The sequence below is a fragment of the Schistocerca serialis genome, chromosome 5, assembly GCF_023864345.2.
Source record: "Schistocerca serialis cubense isolate TAMUIC-IGC-003099 chromosome 5, iqSchSeri2.2, whole genome shotgun sequence".
NCBI classification, from domain to species: Eukaryota; Metazoa; Arthropoda; class Insecta; order Orthoptera; family Acrididae; genus Schistocerca; species Schistocerca serialis.
Genome location: NC_064642.1, coordinates 29,487,183 through 29,507,357, shown reverse-complemented (window position 1 = coordinate 29,507,357; position 20,175 = coordinate 29,487,183). Strand labels below are relative to the sequence as shown.

At 42.1% G+C, this 20,175-nt stretch overlaps 1 protein-coding gene across 1 annotated transcript in view; it reads right to left on the bottom strand.

Annotated features, from left to right (window-relative positions):
* The window catches only part of LOC126481724 (uncharacterized), a 414,263-nt gene that overhangs the window by 52,707 nt on the left and 341,381 nt on the right, over positions 1-20,175 (bottom strand). Inside the window, exons 16-17 of the mRNA XM_050105677.1 lie at positions 19,293-19,663; positions 16,099-16,281 (exon numbers count right to left, since the gene is read on the bottom strand). Coding sequence (XP_049961634.1) covers positions 16,099-16,281; positions 19,293-19,663 — 554 coding nt within the window. The remainder of the gene's footprint in view (positions 1-16,098; positions 16,282-19,292; positions 19,664-20,175) is intronic.

Here is a 20,175-nt window from a genome sequence, read left to right as displayed (position 1 = left end):
ATCAGCCGCCTCAGCAGCATCCGGGGACCGTATCTGCTGGGACGAGACAGGGAAACCATTAGCCGCGCCGCTGAGGGGCCGACCGGGCGTGGAGAAATTTTGGCGGCCCAATAGCAGGAGAAAACCCAGGTGTCGTCGATATGAAAATTCCGTGTGGAATAATCAACGGCGGGAGAGTGTGCCAGTGTTAGGAGAAAGGAGTGCGCCCACAAGTAGTAGATCAGCTGTATACACGGCAGTAGGAAGTACATTCACTGTCAGTGAGAACAATTTAAGTAGTGTTCCGGAAATCGATTATAAAGTGGCAGCTCTAATACCCACAGCGGAACTGGAGATTGAGTTTAAGAATGATTCGCAAGTGTTGAGAGAAGATCAGATGTCGGATAAAACGTCCGTCATCGAGCGAGGGGATGCAGAGAGGGATGAGGTCTGGTTAAGGCAGTTCGGTCGCTTATACGACGAACTAAGAGATTATAGGGGCCTGTATGGGAGAAGTGTTTATGGGGAGCGCGTGCAGGATTTTCCGCGTCTCGTCCCGCAGGAAGATAGTGTTTGTGAAATGATAGAAAGTTCTGGCCCTAACCGGCAGACTTTACTAGAAATAGTTGATGTTAATGGGGAGCACGAGCAAGATTGGTCGTGTTTCGTCCCGCAAGAGTTGGATGTTGAAGTAGTAACGGAAAGTTCTGGCCCTAACCGGCAGACCTTACCGAAAGTTTCAGTGGTAGAAGTAGCCGACCCATCCGACGCAAACCTCCAGTTTAAACATTGCGAAAGTATTAAGGAGAAAGATTGCGAAAATTTTAGTGATAGCCGGACACGATTGGTAGAAAACCACGTAGATTACAGTGTGTATGAGGTTAGAGCTGACGTTATACGGTCAGACGATAACAGTGTGGGTTGCGCAGATCTAGAGGAAGTAATTGCAGATACTACTGGGCACATTTCTCTAGGTAGATTGCCAGATGAGATCAATCTGGCTAAAGAGGAATCAACGAAGGTGACAATTAGTGAATTGATAGCAAAGCAACACTCGCTAGTTGACGAGTTACAGGAAAAGGTTCCGGTATTGGAGGCGAAGCTACAGACAAAGCCTCAGGACAAACGTGTTGGAATTAAAACTGTATGTGAACAGAGGCTGAAAAAGCCGCCAGATAAGCCGGATTTGGGATCAAAGCCGGATGGTTTTTTTCTGGAATGACCTGGATATAGACGAGGATTTACTGTGGGAAAATAAAGAAACAGTCGAGGACAAGTGTAGACAGATAGTAGTGTCTGTTAATATGCACGACCTACAACTAAACGTGTTGATTGACACCGGTGCAGAATTGAATGCTGTATCTGGGAAAATATTTGAGTTACTGAAAGACAGACCTGGCATCGTAGTTATGCCAGTAACAGGAGTGAAAATTATCGGTGCTACTGGGAAGGCCAGTAAACTGGTCACAAAACAGATTTTTGTCAACTTCGAGATATGTGGGGCACGATTTGAACAAGAGTTTGTCGTCGTGCCAGACTTAACTACGGAAGTAATTATCGGGTTAGATTGGCTATTAAAGTACCGTGCAGTGATTAACTGCGAAAGCAAAACTTTGACATGTATGTCACTAGATAAAACAATGGTAGTTGGTTTTGACGAGGCAGGAGACGGTGTGCATAGGCAATACCAGCCTATACACATTGTTAACTGGCCGGATGCTATTGACGTAGGTATGAATTTGAACTACTGTAATGTGAGGAATCTCGGCATTGACAATAGTGTAGAAAGTGAATTGGAAAGTATTGTAGACGGTGTGTCAAACATAACACACGAACAAAGACGAGGCCTGTATGAAGTAATAATGAAGAATAAGAGTGTGTTTTCGGACAAACCGGGGCTTGTGGAAGGATATACGTAAATGCAAGTTGCATGTGATTCCGCACGAACCATTCTTCGTGAGACCGTATGCTATACCGCTGTCCAAAAAGGAAGCAGTGCAACGGGAGATAGATAAGATGATCGAATGGGGAGTGATTGAAAGAAGTACGAGTCCATATAATAACGGTTTGGTCATTGTAGCAAAATGGGATGGTAGTGTGCCTATTGTGACTGACGCACGCACGTTGAATAGGGTCGTTCAACGTGAAACAGACAGACCAGAGAGTATGGAGGACATTTTGCAACGTTGTCATGACGTTAAATTCATGACTAGCCTCGATCTGACGGCTAGTTACTGGCAAATAGAACTCGAAGAAGAATCTAGGCCATACACCGCCTTCTTGTTTGCGGGCAGGTGTTATCAGTATAGAGTACTGCCGTTTGGACTTAATATATCTGTGTCCGTATTCATCAGGGCCCTAGATAAAGTGCTAGGACCGGCTTTGAGTTCAAGATTAACTGTATATGTTGACGACCTATTGTTGGCCAATGCCACTTGGCATGACCATTGTGACCTGTTAGATGAAGTTTTTAGAGCATTGCGCCGTGGCGGAATGACTCTAAAGCTAAAGAAATGCGAATTTGTGAAGCAGGAACTGAAATTTTTAGGGCATGTAATTACCACTGCTGGTATTACAAAGGACCCAGAGAAACTAGAGGCAATAAGGAATTGTCCTCCACCCAAGTCTAGGAAACAGTTAAAAAGTTTTCTAGGGCTAACAGGATTTTACCGTAAATTTGTAAAAGGACAAGTGTTTAATGATGAAAATTTGAATAACATCTGACGCAAAAACGTTCCGTTTGTGTGGACTGACGGGTGTCAGGCCGCTTTCGAGAGATTAAGAGACGAGTTGTTAAGATCTAACATACTATTTCATCCTGATTTATCGCTACCCTTCCATCTGGGAACGGATTCGTCGAATTATGGGGTGGGGGTAGAACTGTTCCAAGAAGTTGGTAAAGGAGAGGATAAGGAACACCGGACGATAGCGTTCGCGAGTCGAACTTTATCAAAAAGTGAGCGAAACTACACGATTTCTGGGAAAGAGTGTCTCGCTATCGTGTGGGGATTCAAAAAGTTCAAGGGATACCTATGGGACCGTAAGGTGATTGATTATTCATACGCACCATGAGGCGCTCACTTATCTGAAGGATTGTAAACTACTTCACGAAAGACTGACTAGGTGGTCGCTGTATTTACAGCAATTTAACTATGACATCTGTTACGTAAAAGGGACCGACAATTGCGTAGCGGATGCGCTGTCGCGTTTGCCCGAGTCTAATCAAGAGATATTGAAAGATGAGTTAGGTGGAGTGGTCAAATTATACTATTTTAAAGAAGTTGAGGGACGTAAATTAATAATGAACATCTGTAAGAATCTACGTCGTCATCAGAACAAGGACGGTTGTTTAAATATGGTGAAAACCCGATGTGGCGAAAGGAGTCCAGAAGGAGAAAAATTAAGGAAGTATTACAAGATATACGATCATATCTTGTACATATGTAAGAGTGAAGATAGTAATATTTGGCGGGTATGCTGGCCCACCAAATACGTCACGGAAATAATTGACTACTACCATTTGGCGTATGGTCACTGTGGACCAAAGAAATGTACGGAAAAGCTGAGTGAAGTAGCGCATTTTAACAACATGTTAAAACGAGTTACTGACAGAGTGAAAACTTGCGATTTATGTCAGAAGGTGAAGGTTACCAACTGTACGAGTCGTGGTCCTATGCAAAGTATAAGGCCTAACGACACCTTTGAATTACTGTGTGTGGACTTGTACGGACCTTTGCCCAAGTCATCAGGAAACTTCGCCTACATTTTAGTAGTGCTAGAAGCTTTTTCCAAGTTCATCAAACTATACCCGATTAGAAAAGCTACAGCCAAAGCGGTCTATAGCAAGCTTGTGAACGATTATTTTGTTCATATTGGTAAGCCCAAGGCGATTCTATCAGACAATGGGGCACAATTTACTTCTAAGTTGTGGAATGAAGGCATGGTAAGTAATGGGGTCGAGGTGATCCATATTTCAGCTTATTGTCCGGCTGGGAATCCCGCTGAGAGGTATATGCGCGAGCTAGGCCGACTTTGCCGTACCTATTGCCATCACAGCCATAGGGCATGGGGCAAATATGTAGCAGTATTCGAGAGAATTATGAACACCTTGAGACATGAATCTACGGGATTTTCTCCAGAGGAAATCCTGTTGGGTGACAGAAGTAAAAGTTTAGTGGAAGAGATAATCAAATTCCCTCCACGGATTGACATTAGTATTTGTGTGAAAAAAGATCGTTTGCGAGAAGTAATGAAGCTAAAAGCCGATGCTCGCATACGTCGTCATGACGCTAAAGTGCGTTTTGCTAAGTTTGCAATCGGAGACTTAGTACTTGTAAAAGCTCATGAGAAATCGAGCGAGATAGACAATGAAATCTCTAAATTTAAGTTTGTTTATAATGGACCATATAAAGTCATTGGTATACCTCACACAAATGCTTATTGCTTAGAGTATCCAAGCTCTGGAAAACTATTAGGTATACGGAACATTGTAGACCTAAAATTGTACCAACCTAGGATTGATTAATACCACAGAATGGGTAATTTGTACAGTATGTAAAATAGAGTGTAAGATTTAACGATTTGCTAGATTGCCATGCTTTTGACTGACCAAGGTCATTCAAGAAGTTGTAATTAATAAGTAATTAATTTTGATAAATCAATTTAATTTTAATCAATTTAATCATGATCTAATCAACTGAAAAATCCAAGCTGCTAGTTTAAGTTTTCAGCTGAGTCACAGTAGATTAAGGAATGTAAATATGATTTTGTAAATAGCTGTAAGATTCCATAAATATGTGATTTACTAGTCATTGCCGATGTACTTAGACGCTGTTTTAAGTTTCAGGCTAGTACATGCGTGTGATGATGGACAGTGTTGATAGTGTTTATGGACTCTTTGAGATTACTCGGGAGTGAGTTTTACCGAAAGAATTCAGTGAAACGGACGTTCTGGAAATGCCGTTACAAGGGCGAGAGAGATCAAGCGTGCCGCACAGGCGGGCGCAACAATACTGGCGGGGCGGAACCGTTGTCGGCTCTTGTGCCGCTGTCGGCTCTTGTGCCGCTGTCGGCATTCTTTGTACTTGCGAGTACGGAAGGCGGAGTTGTTTTTCTTCCCGGACAGCTGATATGAAAGAATTCTGTTGTCAATATTTATATTTTTGTCGATCTGCTGTATATTATTTTCTTGTTTAGCGTTAAGTGCACACTCATGACGAGAATATTAATTATGAAAAGTTTATATAAAATACGTATTCTATGTAATTAATTATTAATTTGCGTATTTTGATATACCTGTTTTCTATGACCACGTAATCTGATTAATTTTGTAAATAGTATTCCATTTCTTGATACTGCTAGGAATTTAGATTTTTAGAATAGCTAAACCATTTTCTATGTTTTCTACGAATTTTAATATGTTATCAACCTGTTTTATTTTGACCAAGATGACAAAGTGGAATAAGATTAGGAGTGTCTCCACTCAATTATTATCGTCTAAAAATTGGTTTATGGTTAATTAGGCGAATGCTAAATTTTGTTGATTTTTTGAGCATATGCATTTCCGCTGTTTCTTTTTTTTTTGGACATTTTCTGAGTCTGTTTACGTTACACGAACATCCTCAGACAATGTGGGGCACGTGTAACGCCGGAAATGTATATCCTCCTATTTCCATCTATTGTACTATAATTTGTTTTCCTTATTTTTGTTGCCTGAATATATGACATTTCTGTGTCTTCACATATTGTAATTGTTTTACTATATATATATATATATATATATATATATATATATATATATATATATATATGCATTTATGTCGATGTATAATTGGTTTGTTTCGTAAATATTATTTGTATTTTTACGCTGGGTCTTGCCTAGGGAAAACTGCTATCGAACGATTACATCGATAGGTCGTGTGAAGAATCAAAGTGTGTAGGATCTTTGGTAGTGTTAACTCTGCCGCGTGGAGCGCGGGCAGAGCAGTTGGAGTCTGGCTGGAGTAGCGAGTGGAGCAGGTGTGTTGTGTGACGCTCCCGCGAGTTGCCGCGCTTTCAGGGTTTGGCAGCAAGTAATTGGGCTCGACTCGCGATGATAGTTTCTCACATGGTGTCGCGGACGGGAAGCATTAGCTGGCGCACATCAAGAGCCCGTTTCACCTGGTGACCGTGTCGAGAAGAAGGCGCGCCAATATCCAGCTTCTGCAACAGCGACGGCCGACAATGAGTGACTGTCGCCAACTCCTCGATCGACGGCTTCAAACCTTCAATCAACCAACAAGGAAGACTAAAAGCACGTAAAGTTTCAGAACTGTATGGCAGACCCCAGCTTTTCAAATTGTTCCATTTGCCTCGCAAAATTACAGCAACTTAGCATGAACCTTTGTTGCTCATTGTCCCAATTGCATTGCCAAGCAGGGTCCCTTCCTTTTCCGAAATGAACCCGAGTGTCGTTGAAATTCAAACGCCAGCATAATTCCATTTCACTGCTTTAATTTCAAAGTTCAATTTAAGTATTCATAGCTGGCTACAATAGTTAGATTACACAAGCACAAATTAAGAGTGCGAGTTTTGTTACCCTATTTTAGCTTACCTGTGACTGCAGCTCAGCTTGGTACGTACTAAATTTTACTATTGTTAATTGTTCAGAATCGTTTAATTCAAGTTCAAAGTTAAATCTCTTCTTTCTAAATTGTGTAGATTCAAGTAGCTTTAGAAATGATTGTTGAGGTAGTCCAAGACTAACTGTATTTCGATGTGCTTCAGAAAGAAAGCTCACTATTAACTTCAGTCACTAAATTAACTTTCGATTTTCCGGTTTCATTAATTCTTTTGCTAAATTAAGTGTAGCGAAATTTATTACTTCTGACAAACTTTCAGTTTTCACACTACACGTGTCAACCTTCAGTTGCCACGCCTCTAGTGCTAATTATATGTGTAATAACCTTTCTTTTTCAGTTATTATAGTAATTGTCCTAGGACTGGCGACCGTAATTTCCCCCAAATCTCAAATATCTAATTACCGCTAGTTGATTGTTAACGTAACGGCCGCACATTTACTTTCTTTATTAACTTTATCCCTATTTCAAAATTAATTTCCACCAGTTTCACTTGCATTTTTCCTTTCATTTAGATGTAACCCTTTCCTCCCTCTTTACCGACAGGTTAACTTCGGTGACGATTGCTTTTCCAAAATTCCCATTAGGTACACGCGGTTTCATTTTTCACTGTCATTAAGGTCGATAAGTGAGGGGGAGGTTACAAATCTAGCAATGTTAATCGCTTAAATCTGTCGCCTAGACAAATACATCATTACTCTACATTAATAATTTTTCGGTGTTGGGATTTTTTCCTATCGGTGTATGTCTACAAGCTATGATTGGCACTCTGGGTTGACATTAGATGGCCATCTGTTACAGGCTGGATTGGCATCGCTCTTGACATTGTGTCTGCCTTCAGCGTTCAGAAATCACAGAGGCTGCAGGATACGAAACTAGCCGCTGGTAGCAGCCCGCAAACAGTGACTGAGTGACACCACGCACGAACGCCAGTTGTTGTTTACTTGAATGGAGGGGGGTTTTCTTCGACTGCTACATGCTGAGAGTGTTCCTGGCTGCAAACGCTGTAGCAAGGAGGTTTTAAAGTCCAGGGTACTTACGATCCTCGGCATTCCAAATTGCAGCACGCAAATGGCTAACCACCTGTCTTTCTCGTAGGCCTCGTGTTGAAATTTTTAGTGGTTGTCATGGAAATGACAAAAAATTCAACAGTTGGTCGTTGACAGATGCTGTGGGAGGTGATGTGACGAGCACCATTAAGTGCTCCATGATTAATTAAGTTGTTGCAACTGAGGGGGTTAAAGTTGCTGCTTGATTTTGTTTTATTCTTGTTTATTTCAAAGCAGTATGATTTGATTTGTATTAATTTTATTTTACTTGTCTGTTATGTTGAGGATAGGTGTTAAGTGGTGGCTGAATGATTTTTGGAAGACGGGATGTGGTTTAGTGAAGTTGGGACGGATTTTTTTTCTGTTTTGTCTTTCAGTATTTTGTTCGTTAGTGAGTGCTGGCGTTTTGGCTAAACTTAAGTGTTAGTCTGGACCAAAGGAAAGTTGGCAACAGTAAATGGGCACTACAGTAGCCTCTCTCGAGGGTGGCACAAAACGAAGGAAGTAGCACCAATTTTTTGCCGGCCATTGTGGCCGTGCGGAGCCGAGCGACCGCTACGGTCGCAGGTTCTATTCCTGCCTCGGGCATGGATGTGTGTGATGTCCTTAGGTTAGTTAGGTTTAAGTAGTTCTAAGTTCTAGGCGACTAATGACTTGAGAAGCTAAGTCCCATAGTGCTCAGAGCCATTTGAACCATAGCACCCATTCCCGTAAATGTACGAACAAGCACGTAGGAAATGTGAATGTGGTGAAGGACTGATCTTTAGTGTAGTCATAGGTCTGGGTTGGGTTGAAACGTTACAGTTTGGTTGTCAGCTGACGTAGCTGACGAATGAGAATGGAAGAAAACTTGTTGTGGTAACAGACGGATCTGTACTGTAGCCAAAAGTTGAGGTTTCCATCTGGGTATTACTCACGCCTTCGTTCTCGCTATGTTGGCCAAGTTAAGTCTTTGATACCTGTTTTTGCACTGACTTGGCACCGTGAACTTCGTTCTAGCGACTTAGATCAATTGAAGTTTTAGACACCAGCATTTGCTCCAAGTTTTTTTTTTTGTTACTGACTTATTCGTAGCCATTTCTTGTAGATGTAATTGGTTGCTGGTGTCAAACAGTTCAATTTACCGAAATAAGTTAATTGAAGGTGACGATAGCGAATTGTGTGGTTTAGTCGTGTTCACCTTTTGATTTTTTTCCTTTAATTATTATTATTATTATTTCGATGCCTGTATTGGACCAAGAATGTCGTTTATTTTGTTTCTCCCACCTCAAACTCTCGAAGACCCAGGCGTGTCCCGTTTATTTCACATCTTTCTTCACATTATTATGATTAAATTTTGGATTTGTTTTCTTTTTTTTTAACCGTATTGAATCTGTTATGTTAAGTAAGGTTACAGGTTTTTTTTTCACTTTGCTCTAGTTTGATTGCTCTGTTGAGGCTTATTTTATTTGGCGCCGTTTAGTTCTGGAGGCCGGACAGCGACTGTTTTGGTCCACACCAAGTGAGTCAAGTCCCTTCAAATGGCTTCAGGCTGGCGAGTTAATGACACAGTGAGCCTTCAGCTATTTATTGAGTCATTTCTTCTTCTTTTTGCTCCGCAAACAATCTCATTCGCGTTACTCATTAACTACTCTAGTTAAAAAAAAAAAAGAAGTTTCTGACTTCGGGTGAGACACAGTTACTCTTCCAGCAGTGATCTGTTGCCGGATTGCCGAATATTCGAACTGGAGCCCTGGCGCCCCTTGTCCGCTCTCTCGCTCGTGCCGGGAATTCTAGATCTTTGAGCTCAAATTGACGCCTGGGAACTATCCAGAGCATGTTCGCTGAAATAAGAGCAACGCAGTTGCCAATCTAGGTGCAGAGCGCTTTCGATTAATTTACGAATAATTTTTATTTTTGTTACATCACGAATGACGAATAAGGTATCATTACATTGTGAGACGTGTACAAATGTCATCTGTCGTTTTCAGATGAAGTAAATTTTGCTCCCGCTGAGGAAGATAAATGTCGTCCAACTGCGTGTGTGCTTTGCCACTACCCATGTCAGCCACCAACAGTAGAGGAAACGTCTGAGTCAGACGTATGAAGACTGACGACAGTATACCGCACTTTCGTTGAGCACAGATACAGGGCACTGAAAGAAAAGATTCAAAGCTCTTGCTGTTGACGGTTTAGGAGGGTTACTTACTGTACGGACCGTGGGCAGAAAGTGAGAGTAGTGTAGAGCCTCTGACGCACAAAGGTTCTTTCTGTCTTCGACAAAGATGGCAGCACTGCATTCAAGGATAAGATGTTGGGTATAGCTGTTGTCTCAGTCGGCTGAAAACTCTTGTTTAGTGCCATATTGAGACGAGTGGCTCTGGATCTCATCAGATGCGAGGTGAGGAGCATAATCAGGTCTCTTCTTGCAAAGGAAAAAGCGCCGTTGCAGACTTTTAGCGAAATCGTGACTGTTTGTGTGTGTGTGGTGTGAGGAATAGTACTAACGAGTACAAGTGGTGTCGTGAGTTCAAAGCTGGCAGGACAAATGTTGCTGCTGTTTCAACCTGAAAAATCGTCGCCTCTTTTTTTCAGGGCAGTGATTCTCCTCGTTGAATTTTGCATCAGGGTGAAACTGTTAAATCACCATGGTACTGTGACACCCTATAAAAAACGGAGGGCCGTACAGAAAGAAGGAAGGGGAACATTAACGAAGGCAGTCTGGTCGATGCCTGACAATGCACATGCCTACACAGTCGACGCGACTTCGACTGGCCTCCTGAACTAATTGACCAAAATAATTTTCAGATAAACCATTTAGTACAATTTCAAACGATGTTTTTATGCCAACCACAGACTTAAAAAGCGTGTTGTAGTCGACATGTCAAGGGTAGATTGAAGTCACCACCAGCTGCAACTGTATGAGTGTGATACCTATTTGAAACGAGACCCAAGGGTTTTTTTTTCTTTTATTTTGAGGAAGTGTATCATCTGAATCAGGGGGCGAGTAAAACGAACCAATAACTAGTTTATTCCAATTGTCAAGTATACCCTCTACCCATACTAAGTGACAGGAAGAGCTTTGCTACGAGCTACAGACATTAACTGTCTTCTCGTTTTACATATCTGACGGTTGTGGGTGATGTGGTTTAGAGACAGTGAAGTTAGGTTTCCTATATTTATTTCAGTTCAACTCAAGACTTATTACCATATTTTTTGGTTCCACGCCAGGATAGTTTACTGAAACATTAAACTTTATTCACTCAATTATATTTCTCATTAGACATAACATTCTTCAAATATCTTTTGTTTGTTTGAAACACCTAATAGAATCCAGAATAAGAAAGTACTGTATTCATTTTAACATTTAGCAGGTAATGAGAGCCTATCCCTTTCTGCTGATTAAAGGTTTATATGAAAAAAAAAACCTCTCTAAGCCGGAGCAGACATCTCAGGCAAGGGCAACACAAAGTCGATCATTTTAAGAATATTGCAACAAGAAATAGTAGCGTTTTGAAAAACGTTAAAAAATTATTTCCAGTTCTATTCAATAGTATCTGGTGCTTCTTCAGTACTTGAACCACAATCTATCCTTCTGTTATGAATAACCTGGTCCAGGAATGACACATTCATCAAATAGGTCATCAGTATTTATGGAATTCTTTATAGTTTCAATAACAGTGTGTGAACTCTCTTCCAAATCAGACCAGACAATTTCAGTTCATAAATTTAGTCTCTCAAACATATTACTTTTATCAAAACTGTTATAGCCATTTTCAGCTTACAAAATCTACCAAATTTGGTGAGGCTGTAGCGTTAACAGCACTCCTGAGTGTAGCTGTTTTCATGTCATTCTTAATATCACCCTTTCCTTTACGTGCAACAGAAAACACAGGCCAACGATGGAAAAACTTTTTTGCTGAAAATACCTTATTCTTATGTTTTTAGGGTGGTAAATCTAAATATGATAGTTACAAAACTATAACCCACCATTTCTTTACATTTTACAGTTAAATTTATGAAATTGAGCGGTTTTTAAAGATATTAATAGCTTTTATATAGTTAAAATAATTTAAAAAAGAGGTGTAATGAACGTAGATGACGTTGGTAGCACTGCTGAAAAACATTTGCTGGCTTAAAAAGTTCGATTCTATTTTTGTGTTAACAGATAGTGTTTCGTTTACTGTCAACCTAACCTCACTTTCCCATTTCCTGCACATGTGCTCAGTACGATGTCTAATCGTGGTTGTAAAAACTCTGCTGACAGTTTTTGTTATATTTGTGGTGAATTTGTGATTAAAAAACACCAAAGAAACATTACAGACTTTGTTAAAAAAGTTTATCTATCATACCTTTGATCTAAACTTGGTGATCAAGATAAATCTTGGGTGCCGTATAAGGTATATTATGTGTGTGTTGAAGATCTAAGAAAATGGTCCAAAAAGGAGAAAAAAGCCTTTAGATTTGCTGTTCCTATGATATGGAGGGAGCCAAGAAATTATTCTGATGATTGCTACTTTTGCAGTGTTGATATTACTGGTCATAATTCGAAAAACAAGAAGTTAATAAGCTACCCTAACCTTCCATCCGCCATGTGATCAGTAGTGCATGGTGTAGATTTGCCGGTTCCTGAACCACCAGATGATTCAAATTCTATTCCAACAGAAGTATTTTCTGATGTACAATGTGATATAGATGAAACAGATGATGATGATTCCCATTGTAATACAGAAAGTCTAGAGACCAGATTGTTTACTCAGACTGAGCTTAACAATTTGGTTCGGGATCTAGGCTTAACGAAAGAAAAAGCGGAATTGCTTGGTTCTCGATTAAAAGAATAGAACTAATTGGCAGTTGGAACCAGCATATACATGTATAGAAAGAGAGAGCAGCAATTTTCCAAGTTTTTTCAACAAGAAGGTAATTTAGTGTACTGCTCAGACATTCCCAGTCTGATGAATGAGTTTGGTATTGAATACAAAAAGGAAGACTAGATGTTTATTGAGTCATCCAAAACTAGTTTAAAGGCTGTTTTGCTACACAATGGTAACATGTATGCATCTATACCTGTTGGACATTTTGTACATATGAAAGAAAGCTATGAAACCCTACAAATAGTGCTAAATAAAATAGGTTATTCTGCTCATGGTTGGGTGATATGTGGCGTTCTGAAAGTAACATGCATGCTCCTTCGGCAGCAAGGTGATTTTACCAAATTTCCATGTTTCTTGTGTAAACAGGACAGTAGGGCTAGGGATCAACACAGGTGCAGAACGAACTGGCCTGTGAGGGAGTCTTTAAAACCTGGTGAGAAGAGCATTCTATGCAAAAACCTTGTAGATCCAAAAAACGTACTCCTACCACCTCTACATATAAAGTTAGGCATAATGAAACAGTTTGTAAGGGCTTTGCCTAAAGATGGACCATGTTTTAAGTATTTCTGCCAAAAGTTTCCACACCTTTCAGAAGCTAAACTAAAAGAAGTCGTCTTTGTCGGACTTGACATTAGAAAATTAATTTTTGATGTTAACTTTGAATACACAATGACCTTAAATGAGAATAAGCATGGGTATCGTTCAAGTAAGTCATCACAAAGTTCTTGGTTCAAATGGCTCTGAGCACTATGGGACTTAACTTCTCAGGTCATCGGTCCCCTAGAACTTAAAACTACTTAAACCTAATGAACCTAAGGACATCACACACATCCATGCCCGAGGCAGGATTTGAACCTGTGACCATAGCGGTTGCTCGGTTCCAGACTGTAGCGCCTAAAACTGCTCGGCCACTTTGGCCGGCTCACAAAGTTCTTAGGACATGAAAAAGACCCATGATATGTTTCTATTATAGCTACAGTGTTAAAGAAGTTTAAAACTTTAGGACTTTTAATGAACCTGAAAGTTCACTTTTTGAGCAATCACCTTGATTACTTCCCGGACAATATGGGAGATGTAAGTGAGGAGCAATGAGAGCATTTTCACCAGGACATTAAAGTGATGCAAAAACGCTACCAAGGCCGCTGGAACACCAACATTATGGGGGAATGCTGTTGGTCACTTCACTGAGAAGTTCAGCAAGCGACTCATCATAGAAAAAGCTACATAAGAAGCTTCAAAGGAAAAAGAGAAAGAAAATACAAACCAATTCCAGCTGATAAGTGAAACCTGTATTAACACATATCATTGTCTTATGTAGCTTACTGTAAATACAAACCATGCTTATATTGTAAAAAAGCGATTTTGTAACAAAGCATTTCATTAATTTCCCTGTTTACTGTATAGCATAAGATTTTTATAATATATAATAAAAAGCATATTGCTTTAAAACTATGGGTGATATAAAAAATTGAGGCTAGATTTGGATTCAGCTCATAAAAATCTATAAAGATCAGCTATCAAAATATAAAAAGTTTTTCAAAAAAAAATTTTCGTTGGCCTGTGAAATTCTTCAGTAGAGAGTGTGTAATAAACATGTTCATTGTTACTATCATCACAAAATTTCAAAATTTTGTAATCCTGCCATTGTTCAACATTAAATACACACTTTCTTTTACCCTTTGCTAAACGATGAGACAAGAAACGAACAGAGACGAAACGATGAAAAATGTGTAGAAAACTTACTTCCAACATGAAAACAACATAACATAAACACAGTGATAAAATTTTCTCGGGCTTTCGGCCTTGTCCAGTGATTTAAAATCCACTTGACAGTGGCCGAAAGCTCGGCCGAAATCTTTCGGATTTTAAACCACTGGACGTGGCTGGAAGCCTGAGAAAATTTTATCATCACGAAACTATGCATTCATATACAATATAAACACATTGTCCATGTTTTTTTTTTTTTTTTTTTTTTGCAAAATGACTAACAAGAAGTGAAAAGTAGTGGCGGAAGGGGTAGCCACACTACCCTGTTTTCAGTCCTTGCTCCAAGATTAGCTGAGATGGGTGGCTTTAGAGAGTTTTAAAAGATGTGATGCCAAACATATACACTATGTGATCAAAAGTATCCGGAAACCCCCAAAAACATACAGTTTTCATATTAGGTGCATTGTGCTGCCATCTACTGTCAGGTACTCCATATCAGCGACTTCAGTAGTCATTAGACATCGTGAGAGAGCAGAATGGGGTGCTCTGCGGAACTCACGGACTTCGTCACTTGTGTCATATGTCTATACGCGAGATTTCCACACTCCTAAACATCCTTAGGTCCACTGTTTCCTATGTGATAGTGAAGTGGCGGTGTGAAGGGACACGTACATCACAAAAGCGTACAGGCTGACCTCATCTGTTGACTGACTGAGATAGTCAACAGTTGTAGAGGGTTGTAATGTGTAATAGGCAGACATCTATCCAAACCATCACAAAGGAATTCCAAACATCATCAGGATCCACTACAAGTACTATGAAATTTAAGTGGGAGGTGAGAAAACTTGGATTTCATGGTGGAGCGGCTGCTCATAAACCACACATCATGCCGGTGAATGCCAAATGACGCTTCGCTTGATGTAAGGAGTGTGAACATTGGACGATTAAACAGTGGAAAAACGTTGTGTGGAGTGACGAATCACAGAACTCAATGTGGTGATCTGATGGCATGGTGTTGGTATGGCGAATACCTGCTGAACGTAATCTGCCAGCATGGGTAGTACCAACAGTAAAATTCGGAAGCAGTGGTGTTATTGTGTGGCCATGATTTTCATGGAGGGGGCTAGCACCCCTTGTTGTTTTGCGTGGCACTATAACAGCACTGGCCTACACTGATGTTTTAAGCTCCTTCTTGTTTCCTAATGTTGAAGAGCATTCAGGGATGACGATTGCATCTTTCAACATGATCGAGCAACTGTTGATAATTCACAGCATGTGGCGAAGTGGTTACATGACAATAACATCCTTGCACAGAGTCCTGACCTGTATCAGCACCCCTTTTACAGGGGGTGCTGCCTGTATCCTATAGAACACCTTTGGGATGTTTTGGATTGCCGACTTTGTGCCAGGCCGCACTGACCAACATCGATACCTCTCCTCAGTGTACCACTCTGTGAAGAATTGGCTGCCATTCCTCAAGAAGCTTTCCAGCACCAGATTGAACGTATGCCTGCAAGAGTGGAAGCTGTCATCAAGGCATTACCGATGTCATCCAGCATTACCGATGGAGGGCGCCACGAACTTGTAAGTCTTTTTCAGACAGGTGTCCGGATACTTTTGATCACATAGTATAGGTCTAAAACTGAGGAAATGCTCGCCATTCATTACATCCTAAAACCCTGGACATTTTTGAAACCTCAGACATTACCGCAGACAGCACTAAAATTTCACGACTGTCTGGGCTATTTCTGGACTTATGGTATGCCGAAGGAAGGATCTGTACAAAACACGAATTTCGTTTTGTGTAATGGTATCGAGAAGCAGACACAGTGTAAGTAAGGCAGCATTCGTTTTGGTGCAGTTAGTTATGTAGTGAGGCCAGGCAGCCCTTACTGGCAGCGATGTGCAGCGGCGTGGCTCCCGTCTTGTCCGGTGGGTGGGCTGCGGCCTCAGGGTCCGCCCCCAGCTCCAGCAGCGCCTGCAGCGCCTCCGTGCGGTTGCTGGCCGCTGCCACGTGCAGCGCCGTCTGGCCCTTCTTGTTTGGGAACACCATTGTCTCCGGCGTCACTCCATGCCCTGGTAAGAAAAAAAAGTATTTCTATATCTGCCACATCTGCAGCAAGATCTGCACTGAAGTGACAAAATTCATGGGCTAGGCAATATGTACATATACAGGAGGAGGTAGTATTGTGTACACCAGGTATAAAAGGAGAGTGCATTGGCAGAGTTGTCATTTGTACTCGGTGATTCATGTGAAAAGGTTTCTGACGTGATTCTGACTGCATAGGGGAACTAAAAGAAATCCAAAATACCAAGTGTGTGCTGAGATACCAAATTTAAGGCACAGCCTCTCACTACAGACAGCGCAGTGGCCAATGGCCTTCACTTAATGACCGAGAGCAGCAGCGTTTGTGTAGAGTTGTCACTCCTAACAGAGAAGCAACACTGTACGAAATAACAACAGAAATCAATGTGAGATGTATGATGATCATATGTGTTGGGCTAGTGTGGCGAAATCTGGCTTAATGAGCTATGGCAGCAGATGACTGACGCAAGTGCCTTTGCTAACAGCGCGACATCACCTGCAGTGCCTCTCCTGGGCTCATGAGCATGTTAGTTGGACCCTACACGATCGGGAAACTATTGTGCAGCGTTTCCTTTTCATATGTGTGTATGACGACTTGACTGTAACACCACTGCATGGCGGGTTTGTCTGTTTGATGTGGTCTATGTTACCTTTTACTGTTCTTCTTCACTTTGTCTCAAGGCAGGATGATGTAAGAGAGTGTCTCACTATTTCCAGCAACTGAATGACGAACACGCCTTCAGCGAAAGTATGCTGTATTCTTTCAACATTGTTCATTAATTCTGAAGACAGATCAAATTATCAATGACTCACAATTTCAAATACATCTATTGTGAATTATGGCTGATCTCACAGGCAAAAACAGCAGAGGTCTTTTCTTTGTAGATGATAACTGGGAAGGATGCTTGCCTGTCGCCACTGTGCAACTGAGACTGGCGTTCCTGACCTATGCCTCTGAGCCTTGGTCAGGAAGCACCTCCAGTTTTCCCTTGGACACACTACAACCCCAACAAGATACTAAGCTGTAATCATCCATATTTCATTCGATCCTTCCTTCAGCAAATCAGACAGTGTTAGTCCTGTTGCCTGATTTCTGTATAAGTGCAATGTATCTGTAAAGGAAATCACATACTAGAAGCCAGTGCGCTCAATAATCAGTAGGTGTGGTAAAGACATAGTATAAATTCAAAGGATTTGGATATTTGGAAAGATTAACAGGTCAGTTTAGCCCATACGAAAGTTTAACACACACACATGAGGTACATAAATGGAAATGCTTGGAAGAAATGTGACCTAGTTCTCGTGGCATCCTGCAGAGTGAAATTGTAACAACTGTGTTTGAAGATGACTGAGTGACCAATGTATTGCCACCAGCATAAATTTCGCATAGGTATCATGAGTACAAATATGGGAAATTGGGATGCATACAGAGGTATATCCACTGACTGACAAAGAAAGGGAAGCATCCAGAAGGGGAATGTGAGATGAAAGGAAACTTTATGGTTTGAGATGGGATGTGATTTTGTTTTGGTGTGGTCAGCACACTGGACTCATGTTTGGGAGGATGATGGTTCAATCCTGCATCCAGCCATCCCGATTTAGGTTTTCCATGATTTCCCTAGATCACTTCAGGCAAATGCCAGGATGTTTCCTTTGAAAGGGCACAGCCGATTTCCTTCACTATAGTTCGCTAATCCGAGCTTGTGCTCTGTCTCTAATGACCTCGATGTTGACAGGACATTAAACACTAATCTCCTCCTCGTCCTCTGTTTTAGTGTTTACAAAATCGAGTCATTTTTGCAAAGGATGTGGCAGTATGAGTCCACTCATCAGAATGATCCCCTCTGGCTTGTATGCATGTACTGATTCAGTTGGGAGCAGTATCATAAAGTCCGTTATATCCTCTCCAGAGGCACTCTAGCCTACAACTGCCATGACTGACCCTTGATATCCTGGGTACTAGCACTGGGACAGATTTTGCATCTGAGAGCTGGTATGAATAACCATCAGCTGTATCATGGAATGATAACAATGAACATGTGCCGGACTGGGACTCTAACCCAGATATCCCACTTATCACGAGTGGTCGCTTTACCATTAGGCTATCTGAGAATGACTCGTGGAACTCAGATGTCCCACCTATCACGAGTGGTCGCTTTACCATTAGGCTATCTGAGCATGACTCGTGGAACCCAGATATCCTGCTTATCACGAGTGGTCGCTTTACCATTAGGCTATCTGAGCATGACTCGTGGAACCCAGATATCCTGCTTATCACGAGTGGTTGCTTTACCATTAGGCTATCTGAGAATGACTCGTGGAACCCAGATATCACACTTATCACGAGTGGTTGCTTTACCATTAGGCTATCTGAGCATGACTCGTGGAACTCAGATGTCCCGCTTATCACAAGTGGTTGCTTTGCAATTAGGCTATCTGAGCATAAAACGTGGCCAGACCCAAATTTCCATTTGTTGTCAGCCGTAAGTCTACAACCTGCACTTATCAATATATAATCCTTATACTCACCATCAATTTTCGTCCAGGAAACCTAGGAACTACGATTCGTCACTCAACACAGTGTGTCGATATTCATCTGCGACCCGTGCTCTCTGATCTAGACACCACTCCAAATGCAGTAATTTGTGATGTGGTGTTAATGGTACCCAACATGTGTGACAAGTATTTCCCGGTGCTGCTGCTTTTAGTCTCCAGCACTCTGGTGGCTACTGTACCTGTCGCAGGCAACTGCAACTCTTATCATTTACACACTGACGGTGTGTGCGTATACAGGGTTACGTTGACATCTGACCCCGTTAGGTAGTATAGATATTCATTTTCCCTCGCTCAGAACGTGGGTGGAATAGGAATGGAAATTGATATTACTGCTACTACACGCCCTTCGCCAGGCACTATCCACGGACTTTTTGGCAGGTGTAGGTTTGACCCAGTCGAGTGATGCAGACGACCAAACACTTCGGTTCGCGAGCGGGCGGCTCACCCCTGGTGAGGAGGCAGCGCAGCAGCGGCGCGCAGCCCTTGGCGGCGGCGTCGTGCAGCGGGGCGGCGCCGGCGCGGCTGAGGGCGGCCGCCACCCCCGCCCCGCCCGCCAGCAGCACCTCGGCCGCCCCCACGGCGGCGCGCTCGTCTTCGCTCGCCGGGTGCGCCTGCGCGCACAGCAGCTGCAGCGGCGTGCGGCCCCCGGTGTCTCGCGGGTCCACGTCGGCGCCCACCTCCAGCAGCACGCGCAGCATCCGCGCGTCGCGGGCCTCCGCAGCCTCGTGCAGCGGCCGGCGCTGCCGCGGCTCGTCCGTCACCTTCTCCGGCGACACCCCGCACTCCGTCACCAGGAAGCGCGTCAGGTTGCAGAGCCTGTTGACGTGTTCTTTTAGTGCACAAAAAGTGCCTGCAGAGTTCTGCAAGCTGTCACAACTTGCTACCCACCCAGTTGCAACACGAACTCTATAGAGCTAGCCAGTACCCCACCATCAAAGTTTCAGATGCCGGATGGACCAAAACAAGAACAAAAGTATCTAGTAATCATGGGCTCCAAAATGTACACCTTCAGAACTGTCAGCATTTGCTCATCTCCAACATATCTCTGTTGCAAGATCTTTGCGACTCGTATTTGGTTCAAATGGCTGTGAGAACTATGGGACTTAACATTTGAAGTCATCAGTCTCCTAGAACTTAGAACTACTTAAACCTAACTAACCTAAGGACATCACACACATCCATGCCCGAGGCAGGATTCGAACCTGCGACAGTAGCGGTCGCGCGGTTCCAGACTGAAGTGCCTAGAACCGCTCGGCCTTAACGGCCGGCCGGCCCGTATTTTCGGAAGAGAAAATAATGTCCAATAAACATGGAATTCAAGATCAGTA